This window comes from Eubalaena glacialis, chromosome 10, assembly GCF_028564815.1.
Source record: "Eubalaena glacialis isolate mEubGla1 chromosome 10, mEubGla1.1.hap2.+ XY, whole genome shotgun sequence".
In the NCBI taxonomy this organism is placed as follows: Eukaryota; Metazoa; Chordata; class Mammalia; order Artiodactyla; family Balaenidae; genus Eubalaena; species Eubalaena glacialis.
The window spans coordinates 67,096,155-67,123,015 of NC_083725.1; the positions used below are offsets into that span (position 1 = coordinate 67,096,155).

At 38.8% G+C, this 26,861-nt stretch overlaps 1 protein-coding gene across 1 annotated transcript in view; it reads right to left on the reverse strand.

The window, feature by feature from the left end:
- The window catches only part of UVRAG (UV radiation resistance associated), a 359,730-nt gene that overhangs the window by 10,554 nt on the left and 322,315 nt on the right, over positions 1-26,861 (reverse strand). Inside the window, 1 exon segment of the mRNA XM_061202856.1 lies at positions 14,661-14,752. Within this exon segment, the coding sequence (XP_061058839.1) occupies positions 14,661-14,752 (92 nt within the window).

Below are 26,861 nucleotides of genomic sequence, written 5' to 3' on the forward strand. Positions count from 1 at the left end.
AATCACAGCCAGGCAAGGCAACAAACATTATGAGGGCTGCAACATGGTCTGTAGAAACAGAAAGAGATGCCAGGAAAGATACCTGATGACCCCTCGGAGTGTCTAGATAGCACCTGAAACATGGAAGTGATAAAGTGTTTATGCTGAAACTAGAAAAAAAAAAAAAAAAATCTACCTGTGCCAGGGAAACCAGAGGAATAGCAATGTCACAGCCCAGCCCCAGAAAGAACTTGGTAGGGAAATTTAAACCTTGGTCAGAATTTAAAAAGTAGACTTGCAGAGAGAGCTAAAGGAAGCTTTAGACTCCAGAGGCCAATGACAGAATCTGTGAAATTAAGTTTTTGAAAGACACTGCTAAAGCTGAACCACCATCACTTTCTAATAAGCTCTGACATGAACCGAACCATGGGGCCTTAGTTGTTTATTTTAAAAGAAAAAAGGATAGCTCTGCCGCCATTTTCAGAGATGCTGGAGGCCTTTGGAAGAAATGCTTAAATGACAGTTAGCCGTCATTTAATCACTGCCTAGAGACTGTGGGACTCCAGGGACAATGTCTCGGGAACCTTATTTTTTGTAGCCCTCTGTACTACTGCAAGAGGTGCAGTATAAACTGTATGTATATTAACAGAACATATTACCAAATTATTTACTCCCTCATTCAAATACATAGTGAGTGTCTATGCACAAAGCACTGTGCACTAGACTCTGGGGATACAATAGTGATTGGAAAAAGCCATGGTTCCTGCTTCTGTGGCACTTATAGTGGGAGAGGATAGACATCTGTCACAAAATTATAGATATAAATGTAAAATGACAACCTCTGACACATGCTATGCAACTAACCCAGCAAAGGCCAAGGTTCGAAGGGCTAGTAGACTTCTTCACCAGGTAAAGAGTGGGTGGGTGGGTGAGAGCATCCAGGCAAAAGGAATAGCATATGTCAAGACCCTATGTCAAGAGAGAGAACGTTTGAGGACCCAAAAGGTCATCAAGTGAAGAGTAGCATGGCAGAAGATAAAGCTGAAGAGGAAAACAAGGTCTAGACTGTGCAGAAGCCCAGAGGCCATGTTTAGAACTTTTCTCTTTATTTAAATCATTAAAGTGTTTTAGGCTAGGGGTGTGTGTGTGTGTGTGTGTGTGTGTGTGTGTGCGCGTGTGTGTGTCTAGGGGGGTAAGGAGAGAAAGAAAGAGACTGATTGATTGATTTGTATTTTGACAGGTACACCTCTCACTGAAGCTGGAGAACAGAGTGGAGTGGGTCTGGAGCAGATGCTGGGGGACCACAGGCTGTGCAGTAGTACAGGTGAGAGATGATGGAGGCTTGGGCCAGAGTGGAAATGTATAGATACAGACAAATAGACATATTAGGGGAAATCAGCAGAGGTTGTGAAGGTGGGATATGGGGGTAAGAGGGAAAGGGAGGAACCAGCTGGCTTCCTGGCCAGCGTAAAAGAATGGATGGAGATTCCATTTGCTGAAAACAGAGCACTGGAAGACCATGAGGCTTGTGATGGTTGGGGTGGAAGACAGGAAGAAAAAAACACGGGCACACAGAATGTGCTGTGAAAAGGTCCAGGAGGCGATCTGAATAGAGGTCTGATATCAGAAAAGAGATCTGGGCTGAAGATTTACACTGTGCTTCCTTTCAATGTGGGTGATAATTAAAATGATAGTTGTAGATAAGATCACTGGGCAAGGGTGGTGAAGAATAAAATCAGAGAAAAGAGGGCTGAGGACTGAGCCTGAGGAGCTCCAGTTTTTTATGATGAGGTAGAAGAAGAGGAGCCTGCAAATGAGATAAGGAGCAGTCAGAGGAACGAAGAAAACTAGGGGAGGGTTATAATAATAGGATTCCTTTTCTGGAACCACTAGATGCTAAATGATCCCTGTATAAAACATTTTATTCTTAACACAGTTATAAGAGAGGCTGTACAGGGTGATAGTTAAAGTAGAGGCCCTAAAGCTGTTCTGTCTGGGATCAAATCTTAGCTCCTCCACTTGATGGCTGTGTTACATGTAAGTTATTTAAACCTCTCTGTGCTTCAGTTTCCTCATTTGTAAGATGAGAGAGGATAATGGGCCCTAATTCACTTGACTGTTGTGAGGATTAAATGACTTAACTAAATAATACATTCAAAATGCTTTGGAAGAGTGCCTGGTTTGCAGTAATGGTCATTTGATATTAGCTATAATGACATACTTATTATTATCTATATACAGCTGTCCACTACCAGAAGGATTATTGAACAAGCATCATATAAAATGACCTTTAACAACTCCAAAGTTGAAACAGAGCTTAAACTCAAAGATCATACTGAAGCAGCCAGTGGTAATTTCTAATTCTGCAAAGCCCTGACAGTATTTTTTTTTTTTTTTTTGGCTGCGTTGGGTCTTTGTTGCCGCGTGCAGGCTTTCTCTAGTTGCAGGAAGCCGCGGCTACTCTTCGTTGTGGTGTGCGGGCTTCTCATTGTGGTGGCTTCTCTTGTTGCGGAGCACGGGCTCTAGGCACGTGGGCTTCAGAGGTTGTGGCGCGTGGGCTCAGTAGTTGTGGCTCGCAGGCTCTAGAGCGCAGGCTCAGTAGTTGTGGCGCACGGGCTTAGCTGCTCTGCAGCAGCATGTGGGATCTTCCTGCACCAGGGCTCGAACCCGTGTCCCCTGCATTGGCAGGTGGATTCTTAACCACTGCACCACCAGGGAAGCCCCGCCCTGACAGTTTTTCATGGGCCAAGACCATATCTCTACAGCCTTCTTGAAACTTAGTATAGTGTTTTAGATCTAGAAAGATGCTTATCTGCTGATACTTAGCACATGCTAAAGAATTCCTCCTGAAAAACAAACAGGCTTCTTAGAACATGATATCTCCCGTCCACTCACTTAAGCATGATCATCTTCCAAAGCCCAATTCAAGTCCTACCTCCTTTGTTAAAGCCTTCTTCAACCATATGCCAATTTAAAGTGAGCTCTCTGAACTCTGAACTCCTTGATCAATACTTGTAATTATTTTATCCAACTGATGCTTAATATGATCACTTGTATTTCAACAAGTATTTCAGTAGATATTACTGAAATCCACATTCACTGCCTTGGCAGTCTGCTAGGCACTGTGAATAAAGAGGCTTATGAGATAAGGTTTCTATCATTAAAGAGTTTCCACTCTAGTAGAGAAGACAGAGAGTTAGCCAATAACCAGAACACCATGGTGCTCTGTACACAATATACATTTTGTATAATGGAGGAGGGAGCCAGCAGTCACCTAGAGGACTCAGCAGAGGTGGCTCCCTTTGACTGGCACTTTGAAGGATAAGGGGGAGTCAACCAGGCTGTGTGTGTATATGTAGGGGCAGAGGGGAGTAAGAAATGAAGGGAAGGATATTTAAGTCAGAATAAAATACAATATGTGTGCAGTCCAACTGTGGAGCCAAGTCTTGTAAACAATGTATGGGAGGGACCTGGTCTTCTATTTCTTGAAATCCACTGCTCCACTTCCCAATCTAATGTAGTACAGAGTATACAGTAGATGCTAAGTGGATATATTTGTTTTATGAATAAGTGGATTTGATTAGTTGCACCCAAAAGGAATAATTTATGTTTTTTTTTTCTTTTGGCAATGTGTTGAGAAACAGTTGATATAAAAGTAAAAAAGGGGCTTCCCTGGTGGCGCAGTGGTTGAGAGTCTGCCTGCCAATGCAGGGGACACGGGTTCAAGCCCTGGTCTGGGAGGATCCCACATGCCGTGGAGCAGCTAGGCCCGTGAGCCACAACTACTGAGCCTGCGCGTCTGGAGCCTGTGCTCCGCAACAAGAGAGGTCACGATAGTGAGAGGCCCACGCACCGCGATGAAGAGTGGCCTCTGCTTGCCGCAACTAGAGAAAGCCCTTGCACAGAAACAAAGACCCAACACAGCCATAAATAAATAAATAAATAAATTAAAAAAAAAAAAAAAGTAAAAAAAGAAAACTACAGGGTTACTTGTGACATGAAGAACAAAACTTTCTAAAGATACAGTTATAGTAAGTCTAAATGATGAAATATTACGCAGCCACTAAAATGATGCTAAAATTTTTGTAACGCCATTCGTAAAAGGCTTAAGATATGATAGACAAAAAAGCAGCATATACAACTGCAAGGACTGTGCTTCAACACTATAGCTACTAGTCACACGGTACTGAGTACCTGCAAGGTGGCCAGTTGGATTTGAGATGTGCTATAAATGTAAAATATATACTGGATTTAGACAGTTTAGTATAAAAAATGGAATGTAAAATATTTTGTTAATAGTTAAAATACTGATTACATGTTAATATTTTATTGGAATTAAATAAAAACTATGATTAAAATTAATTTGCCTATTCCTTTTTACCTTTTTTCAATGTGGCTACCAGAAAATGTAAGTTTCTATACATGTGGATCAGACTATATTTCAGGGCTGGTATAGATGACATGATCTCAACTGCATAAGAAACACATAGAAAACTGACTAACTTAACAGTGGTTTCGCTCCCTGGATTATAGGGCTATTGTTTTCCCCTCGTCTGTATATTTTTACATTTTCCAAATTTTATTCATTGATAATCAAAAGGAATGACAAGAGAGAGACAAGGCACACATAAAAACGGAAAATGATCTCAGTTTGGTTCAAAGACTTGGTTGCTGGAGGTTGAGAAAAGCAGCCCGGGGACGCCCAAATGAGTTTCTCACTGATGGAAGGTTAGCACACAAAGGATGTTGGCCAGCTGTTCTCCATCCTGACTGGAGACAGAAAAAAGCGGAAATGGGTGTTAACCGCAGAAGGGGGCCTGTAAGTTAAATATAGGGAAGAATTTCCTGAAGCGAGGGTGTTTAAACTCTGGAATGAGTTATGGAAGAAGCCTCGTCCCCCAAGGTCATTTAAAATACTATAGATGCCCATATGCCTTGTGTGTTCCTGTCTGGAGGCAATGAGATGACTTGTCAAGGTTCCGTCTAAAATAGCTGTCTTAGAGTAAATAACTCCAATAAAACTTTCTTTTTCATTTATTTTTGACCAGGCTTCACTTTTCCTATTAAGGATGCCAGCCTGCAAGGAGTACTTTGAAAGGCAAGCGCATATGATACAGCTACCTTAAGTAGTGCTCTTGAGACTTCAAACACAATGTCATTTGATCTAAATTTAAAAACCAACGTCAGCTAGACAACAGGGTTTTTAAGTCCCTCGGGGGTCACCTGCTAGAGACTAGTTCTGAATTCAGCATGAGCAAATGATGGAGGGAAGGAGAGAAGATAGACCTGCTTTTAAAAAGTAAGGCTTTAAAAAAATGTTAATGCTGGATAGGGTCTCATTTTCACAGGTGGATGGTTTGGCTTAAGAGCTGAACTATTATATCGCTACCTTCTGGTTTTATAGAAAGATTGGCTCACTTGCTCTAGATTTTCATTATTTTTAATTGACTGAAAAAGCCCATTTTCTTAAAATGTGTCAAAATTCTTAGCTACTTTCTTTCTTATTCATTCGTTCATTCAAAAAAGCTTGAGTGAGCTATATTCTCTCTATTTATAAAAAGGAATAGAGAACTAGATCAGAAATAGGTCAGCAGAAATACTATCTAGAGATTTTACCACTGAAATGATATGACCTTACATAAAGCCACTAGTTGCTTCTCCCAAAGTCACATCATTAAACGCTGGAGGGAATCAGAAGTATTCCAGCAAGCTGCAGAACAGCCAAGGATACTTCTCCTCAGTGTTCTCACTAAGGTCACTGAAATTCATGTGGTCTCTATAAAAACGGCACACCCGGTCCTAAAACATCAAGTAAGTCAGTGCAAGGTTGAGCACCATCATTGTAACAGACTGTCCACTGAAGCCGGGGCTCAGGCTCTAAGTAAGCCCCACACGACAGCGAGACTGAACAATGCATGAGAATATTTTTGCAAGTCTTGTTCTTCAAAATATTTGTCTTATCTACTCATTCAGATTTGACTTTGATGGGCTTTCCTGGAGAAGGTAATAGGTGTTAGAAATTCAGTGGCAGAGAGACAGGAGGGCTGGGGAAGGGCAGAGAAGGAAAACAATGACCACTAACTAATAAGAGGCAGCCTGGTATGATAAAAAGAACATGCAACTAGGAGTCAGATAACCTGGGTTTCTGGTCCCAGTTCCATCACTTATTATCATGTGATCTTGGCAAATCACTTCATATTTCTAAGTCTCAGTTTTCTGACCTGTAATATAGTGATCATCATCCTTGCCCTGCCTCCTTCACAGGGTTGTTAGAAGCTTAAATAAAAACATGGAAAATTCTGCAAATAAGAAACCTTCATTTTACATAACCTCTAACTAGAGGTGAGAGTTACCTAAGAAGGTAGGTACCTAAAAAAGTAGGTAGGCAAATAGATTTGTAGGGTACTTATCTCTAAGGCTTCAGAAGGGTCATATAAAGGACTTGGGGAAAAGTGGACGGGAGATGGTGAATATTTTGTACCACTAACGTACAAGGCAGCATGAGCCATTATTAAAAATGTGACCAAGAACCATGTTCTATACCTATCTGTAAGGAGAAGACTGTAGATTTTAAGGGAAAAACAAAATACCTATAATGAAGAATGGATTTAATTTTTAAAACAGATATAATAACTATGATTCACTTATCCATTACATATTTATAATACTTACCATTTATTGAGTACTACTATGTGCCAGGAAGTATGCTAAGTGTTTACGTATTTAATCTTTATATCAACTTTCTCAGGTAGGCACTATTATCTCCATTTTACAGATAAATTTAAGCTGCGAGCTTAAACTTGCCTGAAGTCACAGAGACAGTGAGTGGGAGGGTTGGTATTCACACCCATAGTCTTTACATGCTCTTTACAACTGGGCAACGGCTTCCTACTCTGGCCTACACCCCAATCTTCACACACCCCAATTCTCCTTGTGCTCCAGGTCCACTAAATGCCATCTCCGTAGTGAAGGCTTGTCCAATTCTCACCCACACCCCTCACACCAGGAAGTAAATGACATCCTCAGAATGTTCCAAATAACTTATCCACCTTTCTTCAGTATTCATACTTTCTGCTGTCTATTACATATTGTTTGTTCCCATTTCATTGCCTGCTCATTGCTGCTTAAAAGCCTAGTGGGTAAGACTTGGTGGAGAAGTGAACCTAAGCTACCAAGGGAGCATGTGTTATCTCTGCACCTGCTGAGTGAGTGAATGAATGAGGTAGGACATGAACTGGATCTTGAAGTGAGAGCGACATTTGGAGAGGGCAGAGGCAAAAGCAGGCGATTCTAGGTGGTGGGACTTGTCTGAGAAAAGAACTGAGGTCAGAAATGAGCGGGGCATGTCTCGAGGTCAGGTGAGCTGGGGTGAGAGACGGTGGAGGTGCTGTCCCGGGACCTGCATGCGGGGGCCCCGTCACACAGCCCATTCACAGCAACACAGCACATAATCTCTTCCTCTCAGTTCTAAACTTATCGTCTCACTGGCAGCCATCAAGCAGCGTCTTGTGTGTACATTCTTCCCTGACCATAATTCAGCACCAGCATCAGCTGTGCACGCGCATGTCAACTGGAATCTTGGACCACTCTGTAGTTACTAGTAAACGAAAGAAAAAATGCGATGTTTAAGTGGCATGCTGGTGGCTTTTAACCAAAATATTCAAGAGTACAACCTCTGAGCTGAAATTCTGCTTTTCAAAATTGTGTTGCTTGGCAGTTACAACGAGGTTACTGATCCAAGGATGAGAAAAAGGAGACTTCTTTTGGAAAGGACTAGCATAAAGCGCTGAGAACTGTGCCCCAGGTAACTGCGCTCATGTGGAAAAGGGATAGTTTTAGGATTAATCAGGTAGATGCTTTGATATTAGATAAGAATTCCATAATGTGAAAGAAAAAAAAAATCACTTCATTAAAGGAATTTTAATCACATTGTCTTTTCTTTGAAAAACAAAACAAAACAAGCTGTCACATAACTTTGAAGCTTGCCATAAGGAGGAATTCAGTGACTGCACTGATCCTCACAGCCAGTTTGAAATCCTCGACACCAAAAGAACATACGGCAACCTGCTTCCACAAGGGACCAATCTGTGAATGGTAACAATCACACAGAAACTGGAAGTGTTTTCTTTTACAAAAGATGTAAGAGGCTCCCTTAGGAGCGTGAGTTTTTTTACCCTTTGCCCTAAGGAGCACGGGCTTGGGAGGTAATTCCTCAGTTCATGGCTGCTCTCAGAAATTCTGAGGTTTCCTCTGAGGCTAAAAGTGTTTGTTCCAGCTTTGTTTAGATTTGTAACCTCCAGCCTGGCTTCCGCAGCGGTCTTTACTTGGATCGTAATGTAGCATGCATTTTGTGGTACTTTGCATCTGTCTCAGTAGCCTACTTTTCATTACAGCACCATAAAGTGGTACCTACTACTCATTCAGTGTTAATGTGCTTGGGACAGTGGCTCAGAGGGGCACTACATAATGTGTGAGTGTGGGGCTTAATGGGTTACTACGTCAGTGCCAGGAGACCTAGACTCCAGTCTTATTGCCACAGGCTCATAGGTCAATCATGCTTGGAAAGTCATTTATATTTTTTCTTTTTTTAAAAAAATTAATTTATTTTATTTTTGGCTGAGCTGGGTCTTCGTTGTTGCATGTGGGCTTTCTCTAGTTGTGGTGAGCGGGGGCTACTCTTCGTTGCGGTGCTTGGGCTTCTCATTGCAGGGGCTTCTCTTGTTGCGGAGCACAGGCTCTGGGCACATGGGCTTCAGTAGTTGCGGCACGCGGGCTAAGTAGCTGTGGCTCGTGGGCTCTAGAGCGCAGGCTCAGTAGTTGTGGTGCACGGGCTTAGTTGCTCCGCGGCATGTGGGATCTTCCCGGACCAGGGCTCGAACCCATGTCCCCTGCATTGGCAGGCAGATTCTTAACCATTGCACCACCAGGGAAGTCCCTGGAAAGTCTTTTAATTTATCTGAACCTCAGAAATGAGAGTTGCTGGAAATGACGGTGTTTTAGGAGGGAAAGGACAGTCAGGTTGCAGTGAGGAAGCATTTCGGGTAAATTGTCTAAAGAGATCACAGAAGAAAGGGAAAGGGATCTGATCTCTAAAGTTCCAGTAATTTGTTGTGATTTTGTTTCTCACTTAAAATATTTACTTCTTTTTTTTTTTCTTCTAATTTTGTATTTTCAGTTTTGTATTGTTTTCTTGAAAGGGTTCCTAAATTGTATAAGCTCTAAGTACCCCAAAACCCAGATTCTCTCTGTTTCTAAAATGAATTTGCACTCTAGCCAAGTGGTCTGTTCTTTGCCAGTAAAGCTACTGTGCCTTTTCTAAAACTGTTCCCTCTATATGAAGGGATGGGTGTGGACGGTGGTGGGAGAGAAGCAAGAGGGAGAGCACATTCTAGACAGAAGGACAGCGAGGGTGACGAGTCAGGAAAGAGCTTTCTCATGCTAAGAGGAGGTCAGTATAGGACTATACATGAGAGGAGGGGGAGAGGCAGGTGGTCGGGAGACCACAGAAAAGGGCTTGGATTTTACTCTAGCCGCTGAAGCTAGGGAGTGATTAAGATATAGCTAAAATTTTAAAAAGTCACTCTGGCTGCTGCGGAGAATGAACAGAGGTGGGACAAGAGTGAAATTAGGGAGACAGACTGGACTGGTGCAGTGTCTGGGTAAGAGCAGGTGGTGACTTGGACTGGGGTGGTGGCAGCAGAGATGGTAGGAAGTACACTTGGTGGGTAGAGATGACATGGTTTGCTGATGAACTAGACTGGCTCAGGTAGGAGTGAAGAAAAGAAGGAAATCAAGGATGTTTCTCTGGTTTGAGCAACTGGGTAGACAGGGTGTCATTTGCTGAGCTGAAGAAGCCTGGTGAAGGACAGTTTTAGATGTTGAGGCTGAGGTGCCTGTGATACTCCAAGGGGAGGTGTCAAGCAGGTCTCTCTCTGACTATAGAGTTTGCAGGAGAGGTTTACGCTGAAAACATAACTTGGAGGGTCATAGCATACAGACGGTTTTCAAAATGGGGGCAGTGGATGAGCTCACATGAGAAGAAAGAGAGAGAAAAGGAGAATACTATGGAGATCTCCATATTTAATGATCAAGAAAAGGAGGACGAACAGGAAAAACAGGCAGAAAAAATGCAGCTGAAAGGAGGAAAACCAGGGGAGGGTAGTACTGTGGAAGCCAAGAAAGGAGAATGTTTCAAGAAGGCAGGAATGGCCAGCAAGGCCAAATGCCACTAAATACAGACTAGTAGGATAAGGATGGAAAAGTGGCCTCTGGGTTTGGCAACATAGAGTTCTAGACACCTACCTAGATAAGAGGAATTTCAGTATACTGATAGAACTGAAATCAGACTGGAGTATGTTAAGGAGGAACTGGAAAAATGGAACATAAATAGACTCATAATCATCATAAACATTAAGTCAGTAGCTAAAAATCTATACTTTCCCTCTCAACAAATGAAAAATACTAGGTTTTTCAGACCTTCAAGATATAGATAATTCCTATCTTACATAAACTGTTCCAGAGAACAGAAAAGAATAATAGAAAAGAAGGGAAAGAGCCTCAATTTATTTTATGAGGCTGTTACAACCTTGTTACCAAAATCAGACAAAGATTATTATATGAGAAAGAAAAATTATAGGCTAGCCTCATCTCATTTACAGAGGCAGATATCCTAAAAATATTAGCAAATCATGGAATCTAATTTAAAAAATGATATAAATGAACGTATTTACAAAACATAGACTCAAAAACCAACTAATGGTTACCAAAGGAGAAACATGGTGGGGGAGAGATAAATTAGGATGTTGGGATTAAGAAACACACACTACTATATATAAAATAGATAACCAACAAGGACCTACTGTATAGCACAGGGAACTCTACTCAATATTCTGTAATAACCTATATGGGAAAAGAATCTGAAAAAGAATGAATATATGTATATGTATAACTGAATCGCTATGCTGTACTCCTGAAACTAACACAGCATTGTAAATCAACTATACACCAATAAAATTAAAAAAAAAAAGATATGATCTATATATCTATACCTGTATCTATAATGGAATACTACACAGCCATAAAAAAGAATGAGATAATGCCATTTGCAGCAACATGGATGGACCTAGAGATTATCATACTAAGTGAAGTAAGAAAGAGAAAGACAAATACCATATGACATCACTTATATGTAGAATCTGACATATGACACAAATGAACTTATCTATGAAACAAACAGACTCACAGACATAGAGAACAAACTTGTGGTTGCCAAGGGGGACAGGGGGTAAGGGAGGGATGGATTGGGAGTTTGGGATTAGCAGATGCAAACTATTATATATAGAATGGATAAACAACAAGGTCCTACTGTATAGCACAGGGAACTATACTCAACAGCCTGTGCGATAAACCATAATGGAAAAGAATATGAAAAATAATGTATATATATGTATAACTGAATCACTTTGCTGTAAAGCAGAAACTAACACAACATTGTAAATCAACTATACTTCAATAAAGTAAGTTTTTAAAAAAATAAAAAAGTAAATCAGCAAATCGAATCCAACAATATACAAAAAATAATTCATCACAACCAAGCAGATTATAGCCCAGGAGGCAAAAATGATTTGACATCAGAAAATGTATTACTAGTTATTAACACAGTAAAGAAGAATATAGTGTTATCTCAATAAACATAATAAGCATTCTATAAAATCCAAAATATACACATTCATGATGTTAAAAAAAGCAACTCTTAGTGAACTGGGAATAGAAAGAAACTTCCTTTTGCTAATAAATAATATCTATCCAAACTTGCAATAAATATAATACTTAATGGTGAAAAGAAGCATTCTCTTTAAAGTCAGGAATAAGACAAGGATATCCACTACTGCTGCTCCTCTTCCATAATAAAACAAAGGACGAGAAAAAGTAATAAAAGTTGTAAAAATAGGAAGAAACAACACCATCATTCACTAAAAAAATATGATTGTACCCACAGAAAAATCCGAGAGAATCTAAGATAAACCATTGTAATTAACGTTAGCAAGGCTGCTGGATACATTCTCAAAATACAAAAATCAGTAGTATTCCTGTATACTAGCCACAAAAAAGTTGGATGTTGTAATAAAAAAATTTATAACAGCAACCAAAATGGTAAGCTACCTAGGACTAAGTATCTAATAAAAGATGTGTAAGATCTTTATGAAGAAAATTTTAAAACTTCACTGACGGATGTTTAAAAAACGGAAAGAAAGCATATAAAGAGATACCATGTTCACAGTTAGAAAGACTCAATATCATAAAGCTGTCAAATCACTCAAATACAGTTCATAAGTCCAGAAAAGCCAAAAGAGTTTTGAAGAAGGATCATAAGTAGGAGCCTCACCCGACCAGATATCAAGAAAGTTGGGGAAATCTTCCTTTTCCCTTGCTATGAAGGAACATGATTGAAGAGTTAACACTCCTGGCCTCTCTCCATCCTCCCACTCGCTCTTAGAGGAGGAGGGCCTTTTCTAATCAGTGAATTTAGAGGGAAAAATAAAACCTGGGTATTCTTGGCTTAGCCCCATCTGGGTTCTTGCAGGAGTCACCTGACAGCCCTCTACAGTATAGTTAAGGGCCTGCCTCTGTGGGGAAAGCCTGAGGTTCTCCAGTTCACATCGTGATTGCAAGAGTAAGTTTAATTTTGAGTGATGTCTTTGCAAGCCCTTTTATTATATATCTAAAGCCACTTGGAAAATGCAGCTTTATCAGTAATAAAACTGACATTTTGATTCCTATTAGTCTGTCTCTTATATCTCCTCTCTCAAGTGGTTCCAAATGTCAGGGGGAAGAGAGATGCTCAAACCTCAATAAGACTTATAGAAATTACACCTTATATTAATTAAAAATGTGGCACTAGCCTATAGATAGACAATAAAACGATGAAGCAGAATAGGGAGCCTGGAAACAGATCTGTGTGTAAGTGAACTTGATGTATGAAAGAGACGGCGTTATCAACAGTGGACAAAAGATAGAGTCTTCAATAAATGACACTGGGACAATTTGCTGTCTGTACTGAACAAGATTCATTTTAGTTGATTAATCAGGTGATGCTGTGAGTTGCCTCTTTTTTTGATCATTTTAAGTTATTTACCATTTGTGTTATAAAACCTTTCATGAATTATATACCTTGTTTCCAACTAGATCACAAATCCCTTGAAGGTAGGGCTTGAGCCTTATACTTCTTGTTACCTCCAGAGTACCGATCACAGAACTTTACACTGACAGTGTTAAATACATGCCTGCTAGCTCACTTTTAAAATTATTATTATTATCATTACTATTATTGTTTTACATTAAAACTCAGTTCCTAGACCTCATTCCTCAGGGCATACAGGTCCATATCAACACGAATTTTTTATAATTATTTTGATATTCTGAGTAGAATTTTTTAAACAATTGTGTATTTGCTTAACAGAAGTCCTATCTAAAGTCAGACATCCAGAATTTGCATTTTGAAGATCATGAGACAAAAACAGAAAACGTCAAAGGTAAATCATAGATGTCACTTTCTTGTTATCCTCAAGACCTATCTTGATGGCACAGAAGAAATTGAAACTATTCTTGTACTTTCCTCCCCACAAATTACTTTTCCACCTACCATCTCACTTCATCCTCACCACAAACCAGTGAGACGAGCAGAGCAGGGATTATAGATGAGGAAATGACGTTTCAGAGAGGTAGGAGTTTAAATTCACACAGCAAATCAGAAAATTGAAATGGCAAGGTTACATGGATAACTTATTTATTTGAGGTTTTTAAAATAGGTTGTTACACTGTGATAAAGGTTGAACAATTTGGCTTGAATAAAGGGATCTCAAAACTCAAAAAAAAAAAATTCACATAGCAAATCAGAAAAAGGTCTGGGATCAGAAGCCAGTGCTCTTTAGAAGAAACCATGCTGTTCCCAGTTGTCTAACTCTAAAGGCCTGTTTTGAATTCACGTGATTTTGTAAGTCATTGCCCATCATCCAAGGATTCGAATTACTAAATGACTTGAGCCAACAGCTTTCCATTTATTTAAGTCAAACGAATCATCTAATGTTTTCTTTGCATCACTTTCCCTCTCCCCTTGTCTTTGGAAGAGGGTCATGTCCATCCTGACAAAGCACTTTTAGGCAGCAGCTTGCCCTTATGGCACAATAGGCACTGACATCACATATGAGAAACGTTCCAGTATGTGTGTGTCTCTTGGTCTCAGACTAGGTCCTGACAGCCTGACCTATTCCTTGTGTGCTTTCTTTCCTTCACTCTCACAACCACTGATCCTGAAGCTTATTCTGTCCTTCGCTTGTTCTTTGGAAAAGTCCTGGGGGCTCCATGTCCCCCTTCTACGAATCACATGGCTATCCTCCAGTCTCTGCTTCAGCCAAGCACTCAAGGACTCCTTGTCCCGCCAACCTTTCCATGTCCAAACAATACCTCTTTGAACCCGCCCCCCCTTCGTGGGTGCTTCGCCCTCTTAGCCAGACTGGAGCTTAGACCTACACAAGTATGATGGCTGCCTTTCCTTTTCTTCAGATATCTTATTACAGAAGAAAACCCAGAAGGCAGGTGTAGAGCGATGTGGAAGTCAGGCAAGTTTCTCAGGATTATTTTCCACATTGCAGTTTCTGGGTATGAGAGATAAAGGTACTCACCACCTGACCATTAGTCCGTGCTCCATGAAGTTTTTCAGGTTAGGGAGGGTTTGCCTCAAGTCTGGAGTCCCTAGTCCATGTTGATATCTTAGCTGCAAAGGTGGAAAAACAGAATTAAAAGAAATTTTGGCAGATACTAGGCAATGCTTCCCAAACATGATTCACTAAACAAGTGTCCCCCCAACCCCACGCTGTTTTAGACGCTGAAAGAGGAAATGTGAGTGTATGATCCCAACATCATCAACCTCACTTTTTGGATGGTGTTTAAAGGTAGCCTCCTCATTTCCTGCTCCCTTGTCCTCTAACGCTGGAGAAGACTAAGAACCACCAACTGTGGAATCAGGATATTTCCAAGACCCCTGTAGAGTTTGCTAACATCAACTCCAGGGACATATACCATAAAACCAGTATTTCATTTTAGGTACTGAAGGTTGGTATTACACACTCTGAGCACATTCAGCCCTTTTTTACACTGACCCTTTTCCCTTTGTAGAATCAAGAATAAGGGTCATGTTGTATCCATCTCTGATCCCCAAGTGTCTGACACAGTGCTAGTGCTCAGTCAACGCTTATTAAACAAATAAACAGCAAGTCACTTTTGACAGAGGCTGTGCTTTATGTTATTTCTCTTGTGCCTCTAACTTTCCTCTTTCTCTAGGACCAGAGTACAGAGCTATAGAGCTAGTATGAGGAAACTATGGCCTGTGGGCAAGATCTGCTCTTAGCTTTACTTATTTCTGCTAGAGGCTGATTTTCTAAAATTATATGTCCTTCTATGTGCCTTGGGTAACCTACTAAACGGTTTTCATCTGTCTGTTCCCGTCTCCTCTCACTTTGTCTCTGAAGACCGTTTGCTTCCTTCACTAAACATAATAGAGACCCGAGGTTAAGTATATGTGCATATTCATACACACGCTCACACACACAGCATCAAATACAGAGTAAGTATACAACACAGTCCTGTAGAAATGTATTTTTCAAATGACATAATATATATGAAGAAAGGACTCTGTAAACTGCATACTGATGTACAGATATGAAGGGTCATCTGTATTGAAGTTTTACTTTTCTAGCACCTAATTTAAAAGTGGCTAAGTTAAACTTTAAAATATTTTCCTCTTTTAAAAAATTAAACCACTATCAACAAAAAATCAAAGTAAGTTTTCTTTTGTTTGTATCTAGTACTCAATTGACTTTTCACTTAAGTGTGAGTGAGTGACATTTAACAGAGAAAGAGTTCATTCTCACTACACTGAACTTTAAAAAGAAACCCCCAAACCTAATCAGGTCTCTTGAATGGTCTGAATACACACATAAAATAAGGAGGTAGAAACACAGAATGTTAAAGCTAAAAGGTATTTTGAATATTATTTAAACTAATCCTTTTCTTGTGCAGATGGTAAAACTGAAGCCCAGAAAAAGAGCAAGGAAATTTTCCAAAGCCACATGTTTCAATGGCAAAGATATTATTAGTCAGAGTCTCCTTTTCACAACCGTGCCACTACACCAGCTACCCCAAAGTCTAAGAGGAAAATTGGTTAAAAAAACCCAAAAAACAAAATCTTGAGAAGACAAAGGGAAAATATTTTTTTCCTTTTCCAAAGCTAGCTTGGTGACCTAAATCACCTCCTGAGATTTGCTGACCTTGAATTATAAGATCTCCTCCATATTAAATGACATCATTTCTTATATTAATATAAAAGTATTTTTTCCATACATTTATAAAAGTAAAATGGCTGACATCCCAATATGACATTCCTGAATTCATTGTTTCAATAAAAAAGTGAAATTGTTTACACATGGCATGGAAATTTCACCTGTGATTCATACTGAAAAATATTAAATATCAAAAAAAATAAAACCACCCCATACTAAAATAACACTAAGCTATGTGTCCCTGAGCCAGTACGTAGTCAATTGCCTGCCCCAGGCTCCACAATAGAAGGTGGGTGTTGAATTCTTTTCAGAGACCACAGTGAAAATTTCTCTCCAAGTCTGATTTCAACTAAGAAAGGAAAATGTGGGAATTTCAAGCCTCCACCCAAGTCTTAACTCTTCATTTGTTGTATAGAATGATAATCTTTATCATAGAATCTTGGGATATCTAGCTTAAAGAGATCATGGAGATTATCTTTTCCAACCTCCATCCTTTCATAAATGAAGAAACTAAGACTCAGTAAGACAAGTGTCCTGCCCAAGGTCTCAAAGCTGATAAGGGACAAAGCCAAGGCTAGAACCTCTCAATAACAACTCTGAATTCTTCTATCATGTCGCCCTCTTAACTTTCAACATACAGAACTAAAATAGACATTCATACATAATAAGAATATATTAAAATTTTAAAATAAAGTACATGTACTGTTTTAAGTCTAACCTACTGAAAGGCTTACAATGAAAAAGCAGTTCTTTGCTCTTCAGTAGCGACCACTTTTAGTTGTTTCTTCTTTACCTTCATATTTCTAAATAATACACTTATATTAATATTTCTTATTATTTCCCCCTCGTTTAGACATCATCTACTATGTTCGTGCTATGTAAAATGAGAATTTAGCTCTTTTCTTAGCACATTTTATCTCCTTATCCCCATACATTACCTACTGACTTATTAAATATGAGGATTTAACTCTCCACTCTCCCAAATATACTTCTCCTCATCCTCTCAAGATATTCAATTATTTTTGAATATAACATTTTTTGTTAAATCAATACTTAGTGTTTACCTTATACCTACAAAAATACTGTTTACTGCTAAGCCATATAGTATACTATTCCTTTTTTGACCTTTTGTTTGTTTTTCCTGAAGTGATAATTGCCATTTTCCCCACTTGTTGAGTACCTATCTTGTGGATAGTACTACTTGTTGAGTATCCACGTACCTATCACTAGATTTTCCCCCAATTAGGACAAAACTTTAAATCCTTCCCAATCTGATTAAAGACACCATATAATCTATCAAGCCCATTTCCCCCCTTGGAGATTGTTTCCTGAAGCACCCTTCTCTCGCTCCAATCTGAACAGGTTGCTCTCTAGGCTGGTTCCATTGTTACCTTCCTAGAACTTTCTTTCACCATAATCCTGGAAATTTTGTTTACAGTCATCCCCCTGTATCCCCAGGGGATCAGCTCCAGGAGCCCCTGCAGACACCAAACTCTGTGGATGTTTAAGTCCTGCATATAAAATGGTGTTGAATGTACAATGAACATAGTCAACCCTCCACATCCAGGGTTTTGCATCGGTGGATACAGAGGGCCAACTGTACTTCTGTGCTGAGGCTCTTGTTTCCTAGATCTCATCACTTCTTTCTTGATTTATTGCCTCATTTTGGTGGAGCATATTCTATAACAGCTTTCTGGGAAAAGGCCACATGAGAGGTATCTTTTTTAACACCTTGAATATTTAAAAATACCTTTATTCCATTCTCACACTTGAATGATAGTTTGCTTGCATATGAAATTCAAGACTGAAATGATCTTTCCTTTGGAATTTCTGAAGTATTGTTTCACTGTCATTTAACTTTGCATATGGCAACTGAGAAACCAGATAACATTCTGATTCCTGATCCTTTGTGTGTGAGCTGACTCCTCTCTCTGGAAGCTTTTAGGATTTTATTCTTTAACCTCAGTATTCAGAAATTTCACAGTGATAAGCTTTTGTTTGGGTCTTTTTTTCTTCACTGTTTTGATCTCACTTTAGTGAGTCCTTTGTTCTTGTTTTGTTTTATTTCCTTCCAGTTTTATTGAGATATAACTGACATACGGCTCTGTATAAGTTAAAGGTGTACTGCATAATGATTTGACTTTACATACATCATGAAATGATTACCACAATAAGTTTAGAGAACATCCATCATGTCATATAGACACTAAATTAAAGAAAAAAAAATATTTTTTCCTTGTGATGGGACCTCTTAAAATTTACTCTCTTAACTTTCATATATAACACACAACAGTGTTAATTATATTAATCATGGTATACATTACATCCCTAGTGCTTACTTATCTTATAACTGGAAGTTTGTACCTTTTGACTACCTTCACCCAATTCCCACCCTCCCATCTCACCCCTACCTCTAGTAACCAGAAATCTGATCTCTCTTTCTATGAGTTCGTTTTTGAAGTATAACTGACCTACAACACTATGTTAGTTCCTGGTGCGAAACACGGTGATTTGATTCTTTCTATACATTACAAAATGATCACCACAATAAGTCTAGTTACCATCTGTCACCAGACAAAGATATTACATTATCATTGACTATATTCCCCACACTGTACATCTCATCCTTGTGGCTCATCTGTTTTGTAACTGAAAGTTTGTATCTCTTAATTACTCTCACCTATTTCACTCCTTCCCCCACCTACTGGCCTTCCTCTGGCAACCACCTGTTTGTTCTTTGTAGCTCTGACTCTATTTCTGTTTTGTTATGTTTGTTCATTTGTTTTGTTTTTTAGATTCCACATATAAGTGAAATCATATAGTATTTGTCTTTCGCTGTCTGACTTATTTCACTTAGCATAATACCCTCTAGGTCTATCCATGTTATTGCAAATGGCAAGATTTTGCTCTCCTTTATGGCTGAGTAATATTCCACTGTATGTGTGTGTGCACGTGCACGCGCGTGTATACCCCACATCGTCTTTATCCATTCATCTATTGATGGGCACTTAGGTTGCTTCCATATCTTGGCTATTGTGAATAATGCCGCAATGAACATAGGGGTGCATACATCTTTTCAAATTAGTGTTTTTGTTTTCTTTGGAAAAATACCAGACTTGGAATTGCTGGATTGTGTGGTAGTTCTATTTTTCATTTTTTGAAGAGCCTCCATACTGTTTTCCATAGTGGTTGCACCAACAGTGCACAAGGGTTCCCTTTCTCCGCATCTTTGTAAACACTTGTTATTTCTTGTCTTTTTCATAATAGCCATTCTGACAGGTGTGAGATGATATCTCATTGTGGTTTGGATTTGCATTTCCCTGGTGGTTAGTGATGTTGAGCATCTTTTCATGTGTCTATGGGCCATCTCTGTGTCTTCTTTGGGAAAATGTCTATTCAGGTCCTCTGTCCATTTTTTAATCCGGTTGGTTGTTTTTTTGATGTTGAGTTGTCTGAGTTCTTTGTATATTTTGGATACTAACTCCTTATCAGATATATCACTTGCAAATATCTTCTCCCATTCAGTAGGCGGCCTTTTCATTTTGTTGATAGTTTCCTTTGTTGTGCAAAATATTTTTAGTCTGATGTAGTCCCATTTGTTTATTTTGCTTTTGTTTACCTTGCTAGTGAGTCCTTTCAGTATAAAACTCTTATCCTCTAATTCCGAATATTTTCTATTATCATTATTATTGTTTTTTTTTTTTGTCTCCTCCTTCTCCATTTTCTGTTATTTTTGGGTTTCTTTCTTTCTTTTTCTGTTTGTTTCAGACTTTAAAAAAAAATAGAGGCTTTCTTTAATGTCCAGTAATCTTTGGTTGTCAATTCTTCTTTATGAATGAGACTTTAAAAAGCTGATCAGATAGTCTGTGTATTGGCAGTGCTTGCTGACTGGGGACTTCACTGTAGAATGAGTGGGTGAGCCCTTTCTGTGGGGGACATGCCAGTCCAGCAACTCAGTGTTCGGACTGTTTTTTTGCAGAGAGCATCCTCCAACCTTCTGCCTAGGGGTATAATCTGGATTCCATTTTGGGAGTTAAGCAGGAAAAAACGGTTGGGGAATTCAGTGTTGGTATGTAGGACTTTCACTGAATCCCCTTGTTTTTAGTAAGGCGTCTTACTTCTTGCCCCAGTATACCAGGCAGTTCAGAGTCCAAAGCTTCTTGGGTTTGATTTTCTTCAGAAAGTAAACCTCCAGTCTCCCACTGGGGTGTGTGCTGGGGTAGTTGCTTGGCTATGCAGAGTGGCGAGTGAACTGGGAGTCTTACTTCTCTTTCTACAGACTTTCAACTAATCCTCCTGTTCTTAGACTTATTCCTTACCCTACACTCCATGAGGTACTTGATAACTCCAAATCCTAAGATCTTCTGGAGTTCTATGGCTTGAACTACATTGCTTCTTGAAGGCTTTAGGTTTTAGTTTTTTCCATTCTGCCAACTCAGTTTATCACTCATTTATTTGCTTGTGATTTTCTAAAATGTTGTCAACTCTATTACCTGCTCTTGTCTCTTCTGTTCTTTTCATCCTTGTGTGTTTACAATTTTAAACTATTTTATCTTTATTAGTAGCATTTCACTAGGGAGCTGACATAAATGAGTATATTTGCTTATCATGAAGTCCCCTATATATATACATATATATAAAATAGCTTTCCAGTATTGGCTAACAATGGTTTATGCAGAGCTCACCACTCTGGCAGATAGCTCTCTTTCCTGTCTCCCAGTCTCCCTCTAGGCATCCTATATCTGGTAATACTCTTTTATTTCAAATTTTATTTTATTTATTTTTTTATACAGCAGGTTCTTATTAGTCATCCGTTTTATACACATCAGTGTATATATGTCAATCCCAATCTCCCAATTCAGCACACCACCACCCCCACCCACCACCGCTTTACCCCCTTGGTGTCCATACGTTTGTTCTCTACATCTGTGTCTCAATTTCTGCCCTGCAAACCGGTTCATCTATACCATTTTTCTAGGTTCCACATATATGTGTTAATATACGATATTTGTTTTTCTCTCTCTGACTTACTTCACTCTGTATGACAGTCTCTAGATTCATCCACGTCTCTACAAATGACCCAATTTCGTTCCTATTCATGGCTGAGTAATATTCCATTGTATATATGTACCACATCTTCTTTATCCATTCGTCTGTCGATGGGCATTTAGGTTGCTTCCATGACCTGGCTATTGTAAATAGCGCTGCAATGAACATTGGGGTGCATGTGTCTTTTTGAATTATGGTTTTCTCTGGGTATATGCCCAGTAGTGGGATTGCTGGGTCATACGGTAGTTCTATTTTTAGTTTTTTGAGGAACCTCCATACTGTTCTCCATAGTGGCTGTTTCAATTTACATTCCCACCAACAGTGCAAGAAGGTTCCCTTTTCTCCACACCCTCTCCAGCATTTGTTGTTTGTAGATTTTCTGATGATGCCCATTCTAACTGGTGTGAGGTGATACCTCATTGTAGTTTTGATTTGCATTTCTCTAATAATTAGTGATGTTGAGTAGCTTTTCATGTGCTTCTTGGCCATCTGTATGTCTTCTTTGGAGAAATGTCTGTTTAGGTCTTCTGCCCATTTTTGGATCGGGTTGTTTGTTTTTTTAGTATTGAGCTGCATGAGCTGCTTATATATTTTGGAGATTAATCCTTTGTCTGTTGATTTGTTTGCAAATATTTTCTCCCATTCTGAGGGTTGTCTTTTCATTTTGTTTATAGTTTCCTTTGCAAAAGCTTTTAAGTTTCATTAGGTCCCATTTGTTTATTTTTGTTTTTATTTCCATTGCTCTAGGAGGTGGATCAAAAAAGATCTTGCTGTGATTTATGTCATAGAGTGTTCTGCCTATGTTTTCCTCTAAGAGTTGTATAGTGTCCGGTCTTACATTTAGGTCTCTAATCCATTTTGAGTTTATTATTTTTGTGTGTGGTGTTAGGGAGTGTTCTAATTTCATTCTTTTACATGTAGCTGTCCAGTTTTCCCAGCACCACTTATTGAAGAGACTGTCTTTTCTCCATTGTATATCTTTGCCTCCTTTGTCATAGATTAGTTGACCATAGCTGCATGGGTTTATCTCTGGGCTTTCTATCCTGTTTCATTGATCTATATTTCTGTTTTTGTGCCAGTACCATATTGTCTTGATTACTGTAGCTTTGTAGTATAGTCTGAAGTCAGGGAGTCTGATTCCTCCAGCTCCGTTTTTTTCCCTCAAGACTGCTTTGGCTATTCGGGGTCTTTGGTGTCTCCTTACAAATTTTAGGATTTTTTGTTCTAGTTCCATAAAAAATGCCATTGGTAATTTGACAGGGATTGCATTGAATCTGTAGATTGCTTTGGGTAGTATAGTCATTTTCACAATATTGATTCGTCCAATCCAAGAACATGGTATATCTCTCCATCTGTTGGTTTCATCTTTAATTTCTTTCATCAGTGTCTTATAGTTTTCTGCATACAGGTCTTTTGTCTCCCTAGGTAGGTTTATTCCTAGGTATTTTATTCTTTTTGTTGCAATGGTAAATGGGAGTGTTTCCTTAATTTCTCTTTCAGATTTTTCATCATTAGTGTATAGGAATGCAAGAGATTTCTGTGCATTAATTTTGTATCCTGCAACTTTACCAAATTCATTGATTAGCTCTAGTAGTTTTCTGGTGGCATCTTTAGGATTCTCTATGTATAGTATCATGTCATCTGCAAACAGTGACAGTTTTACTTCTTCTTTTCCAATTTGTATTCCTTTTATTTCTTTTTCCTCTCTGATTGCCATGGCTAGGACTTCCAAGAACGGTTGAATAACAGTTGTGAGAGTGGACATCCTTGTCTTCTTCCTGATCTTAGAGAAAATGCTTTCAGTTTTTCACCATTGAGAATGATGTTTGCTGTGGGTTTGTCATATATGGCCTTTACTGTGTTGAGGTAAGTTCCCTCTATGCCCACTTTCTGGAGAGTTTTTATCATAAATGGGTGTTGAATTTTGTTGAAAGCTTTTTCTACATCTATTGACATTATCATATGGTTTTTATCCTTCAATTTGTTAATATGGTGTATCACATTGATTGATTTGCGTATATTGAAGAATCCTTGCATCCCTGGGATAAATCCCACTTGATCGTGGTGTATGATCCTTTTAATGTGTTGCTGGATTCTGTTTGCTAGTATTTTGTTGAGGATTTTTGCATCTAAATTCATCAGTGATATTGGTCTGTAATTTTCTTTTTTTGTAGTATCTTTGTCTGGTTTTGGTATCAGGGTGATGGTGGGCTCATAGAATGAGTCTGGGAGTGTTCCTTCCTCTGCAATTTTTTGGAAGAGTTTGAGAAGGATGGGTGTTAGCTCTTCTCTAAATGTTTGATAGAATTCACCTGTGAAGCCGTCTGGTCCTGGACTTTTGTTTGTTGGAAGATTTTTAATCACAGTTTCAATTTCATTACTTGTGATTGGTCTGTTCATATTTTCTATTTCTTCCTGGTTCAGTCTTGGAAGGTTTTACCTTTCTAAGAATTTGTCCATTTCTTCCAGGTTGTCCATTTTATTGGCATAGAGTTGCTTGTAGTAGTCTCTTAGGATGCTTTGTATTTCTGCGGTGTCTGCTGTAACTTCTCCTTTTTCATTTCTAATTTTATTGATTTGAGTCCTTTCCCTCTTTTTCTTGATGAGTCTGGCTAATGGTTTATCAATTTTGTTTATCTTCTCCAAGAACCAGCTTTTAGTTTTATTGATCTTTGCTACTGTTTTCTTTGTTCCTATTTCATTTATTTCTGCTCTGACCTTTATGATTTCTTTCCTTCTGCTCACTTTGGGTTTTGTTTGTTCTTCTTTTTCTAGTTCCTTTAGGTGTAAGGTTAGATTGTTTATTTGAGATTTTTCTTGTTTCTTGAGGTAGGCTTGTATAGCTATAAACTTCCCTCTTAGAACTGCTTTTGCTGCATCCCATAGGTTTTGGATCGTCATGTTTTCATTGTCATTTGTCTCTAGGTATTTTTTGATTTCCTCTTTGATTTCTTCAGTGATCTCTTGGTTATTTAGTAACGTATTGTTTAGCCTCCATGTGTTTGTGTTTTTTACGTTTTTTTCCCCTGTACTTGATTTCTAATCTCATAGCATTGTGGTCAGAAAAGATGCTTGATATGATTTCAATGTTCTTAAATTTACTGAGGCTTGATCTGTGACTCAAGATGTGATCTATCCTAGAGAATGTTCCTTGTGCACTTGAGAAGCAAGTGTACTCTGCTGTTTTTGGATGGAATGTCCTATAAATATAATTAAATCTATCTGGTCTATTGTGTCATTTAAAGCTTGTGTTTCCTTATTAATTTTCTGTCTGGATGATCTGTCCATTGGTGTAAGTGAGGTGTTAAAGTCCCCCACTGTTATTGTTTTACTGTCGATTTCCTCTCTTATAGCTGTTAGCAGTTGCCTTATGTATTGAGGTGCTCCTATGTTGGGTGCATATATATTTATAATTGTTATATCTTCTTCTTGGATGTAGTGTCCTTCCTTGTCTCTTGTAACATTCTTTATTTTAAAGTTTATTTTATCTGATATGAGTATTGCTACTCCAGCTTTCTTTTGATTTCCATTTGCATGGAATATCTTTTTCCATCCCCTCACTTTCAGTCTGTATGTGTCCCTAGGTCTGAAGTGGGTCTCTTGTAGACAGCATATATTTATGAGTCTTGTTTTTGTATCCATTCAGCGAGCCTGTGTCTTTTGGTTGGAGTATTTAATCCATTCACGTTTAAGATAATTATCGATATGTATGTTCCTATTACCATTTTCTTAACTGTTTTGGGTTTGCTTTTGTAGGTTCTTTTCTTCTCTTGTGTTTCCCACTTAGAGAAGTTCCTTTAGCATTTGTTGGAGAGCTGGTTTGGTGGTGCTGAATTCTCTTAGCTTTTGCTTGTCCGTAAAGCTTTTGATTTCTCCATCGAATCTGAATGAGATCCTTGCCGGGTAGAGTAATCTTGGTTGTAGGTTCTTCCCTTTCATCACTTTAAGTATATCATGCCACTCCCTTCTGGCTTGTAGAGTTTCTGCTGAGAAATCAGCTGTTAACCTTATGGGAGTTCCCTTGTATGTTATTTGTTGTTTTCCCCTTGCTGCTTTCAATAATTTTTCTTTGTCTTTAATTTTTGCCAGTTTGATTACTGTGTATCTCGGTGTGTTTCTCCTTGGGTTTATCATGTATAGGACTCTGTGTGCTTCCTGGACTTGGGTGGCTATTTCCTTTCCCATGTTAGGGAAGTTTTCGGCTATAATCTCTTCAAATATTTTCTTGGGTCCTTTCTCGCTCTCTTCTCCTTCTGAGACCCCTATAACGCGAATGTTGTTGCGTTTAATGTTGTCCAAGAGGTCTCTTAGGCTGCCTTCATTTCTTTTGATTCTTTTTTCTTTATTCTGTTCCGCAGCACTGAATTCCACCATTCTGTCTTCCAGGTCACTTATCCGTTCTTCTGCCTCAGTTATTCTGCTATTGATTCCTCTAGTGTATTTTTCATTTCAGTTATTGTATTGTTCATCTCTGTTTATTTGTTCTTTAATTCTTCTAGATCTTTGTTAAACATTTCTTGCATCTTCTCGATCTTTGCCTCCACTCTTTTTCCGAGGTCCTGGATCATCTTCACTATCATTATTCTGAATTCTTTTTCTGGAAGGTTGCCTATCTCCAGTTCATTTAGTTGTTTTTCTGGGGTTTTATCTTTTCCTTCATCTGGTACATAGCCCTCTGTCTTTTCATCTTGTCTATCTTTCTGTGAATGTGGTTTTTGTTCCACAGGCTGCAGGACTGTAGTTCTTCTTGCTTCTGCTCCATCTGGTCATATTCTGTCCATTCTCAGAGAGCCAACACCAGTTCCATTTCCTGTAGGACGGTCTCTGATTACTACAGGATAGGGGGCATTCTACCCCTCTGCCAAATCCCTTCTTACACCACCTTTCCATTTGCTGTCTTTGGAAAGCCTAAACTAACTGAATAGATACTTAAAACACATTTGTTAATTAATTAATTAGTAAGTTAAAATTAATGCCGTATGGGAGGGAATGAGAGGCATCTTGACACACTGGAATGAGCATAGATGCAGACAATCTGGGTTTGAAATACCAGTGCTGTCACTTATTAGTTGTTTGACTTTGGGTAAGTCAATTCTTGTAAATGGGATGTTATCTGCCTTGCAGAGCTGTTATAAAGTTTAAATATGATAAAGTATGTAGAGGACCCAAAACGATATCTGGTACATAGTAAGTGCTCAATAAACTATACCTATTATCATCATGCTACATATATACTCTCTCTATATATTATATCATTATCATAGCATCTATCACTAAGCTGGGCATAAAACTGGTGCTCAAAAATGGCTTATCACTTAACTAACTATGATTAGAATCAGAAAAGGAGAACAACAGAATTCAAATCAAAGGGGAAAAAATCTTAAGTACATAGTTCACCTTTTTAAAAGCTAATTTTTACTAATTTACTAAGTTTCTGACTACAAGCACTCAAGAGAGGCAGCAATAAACACATATACAGGGCCTTCCTGGTGGCGC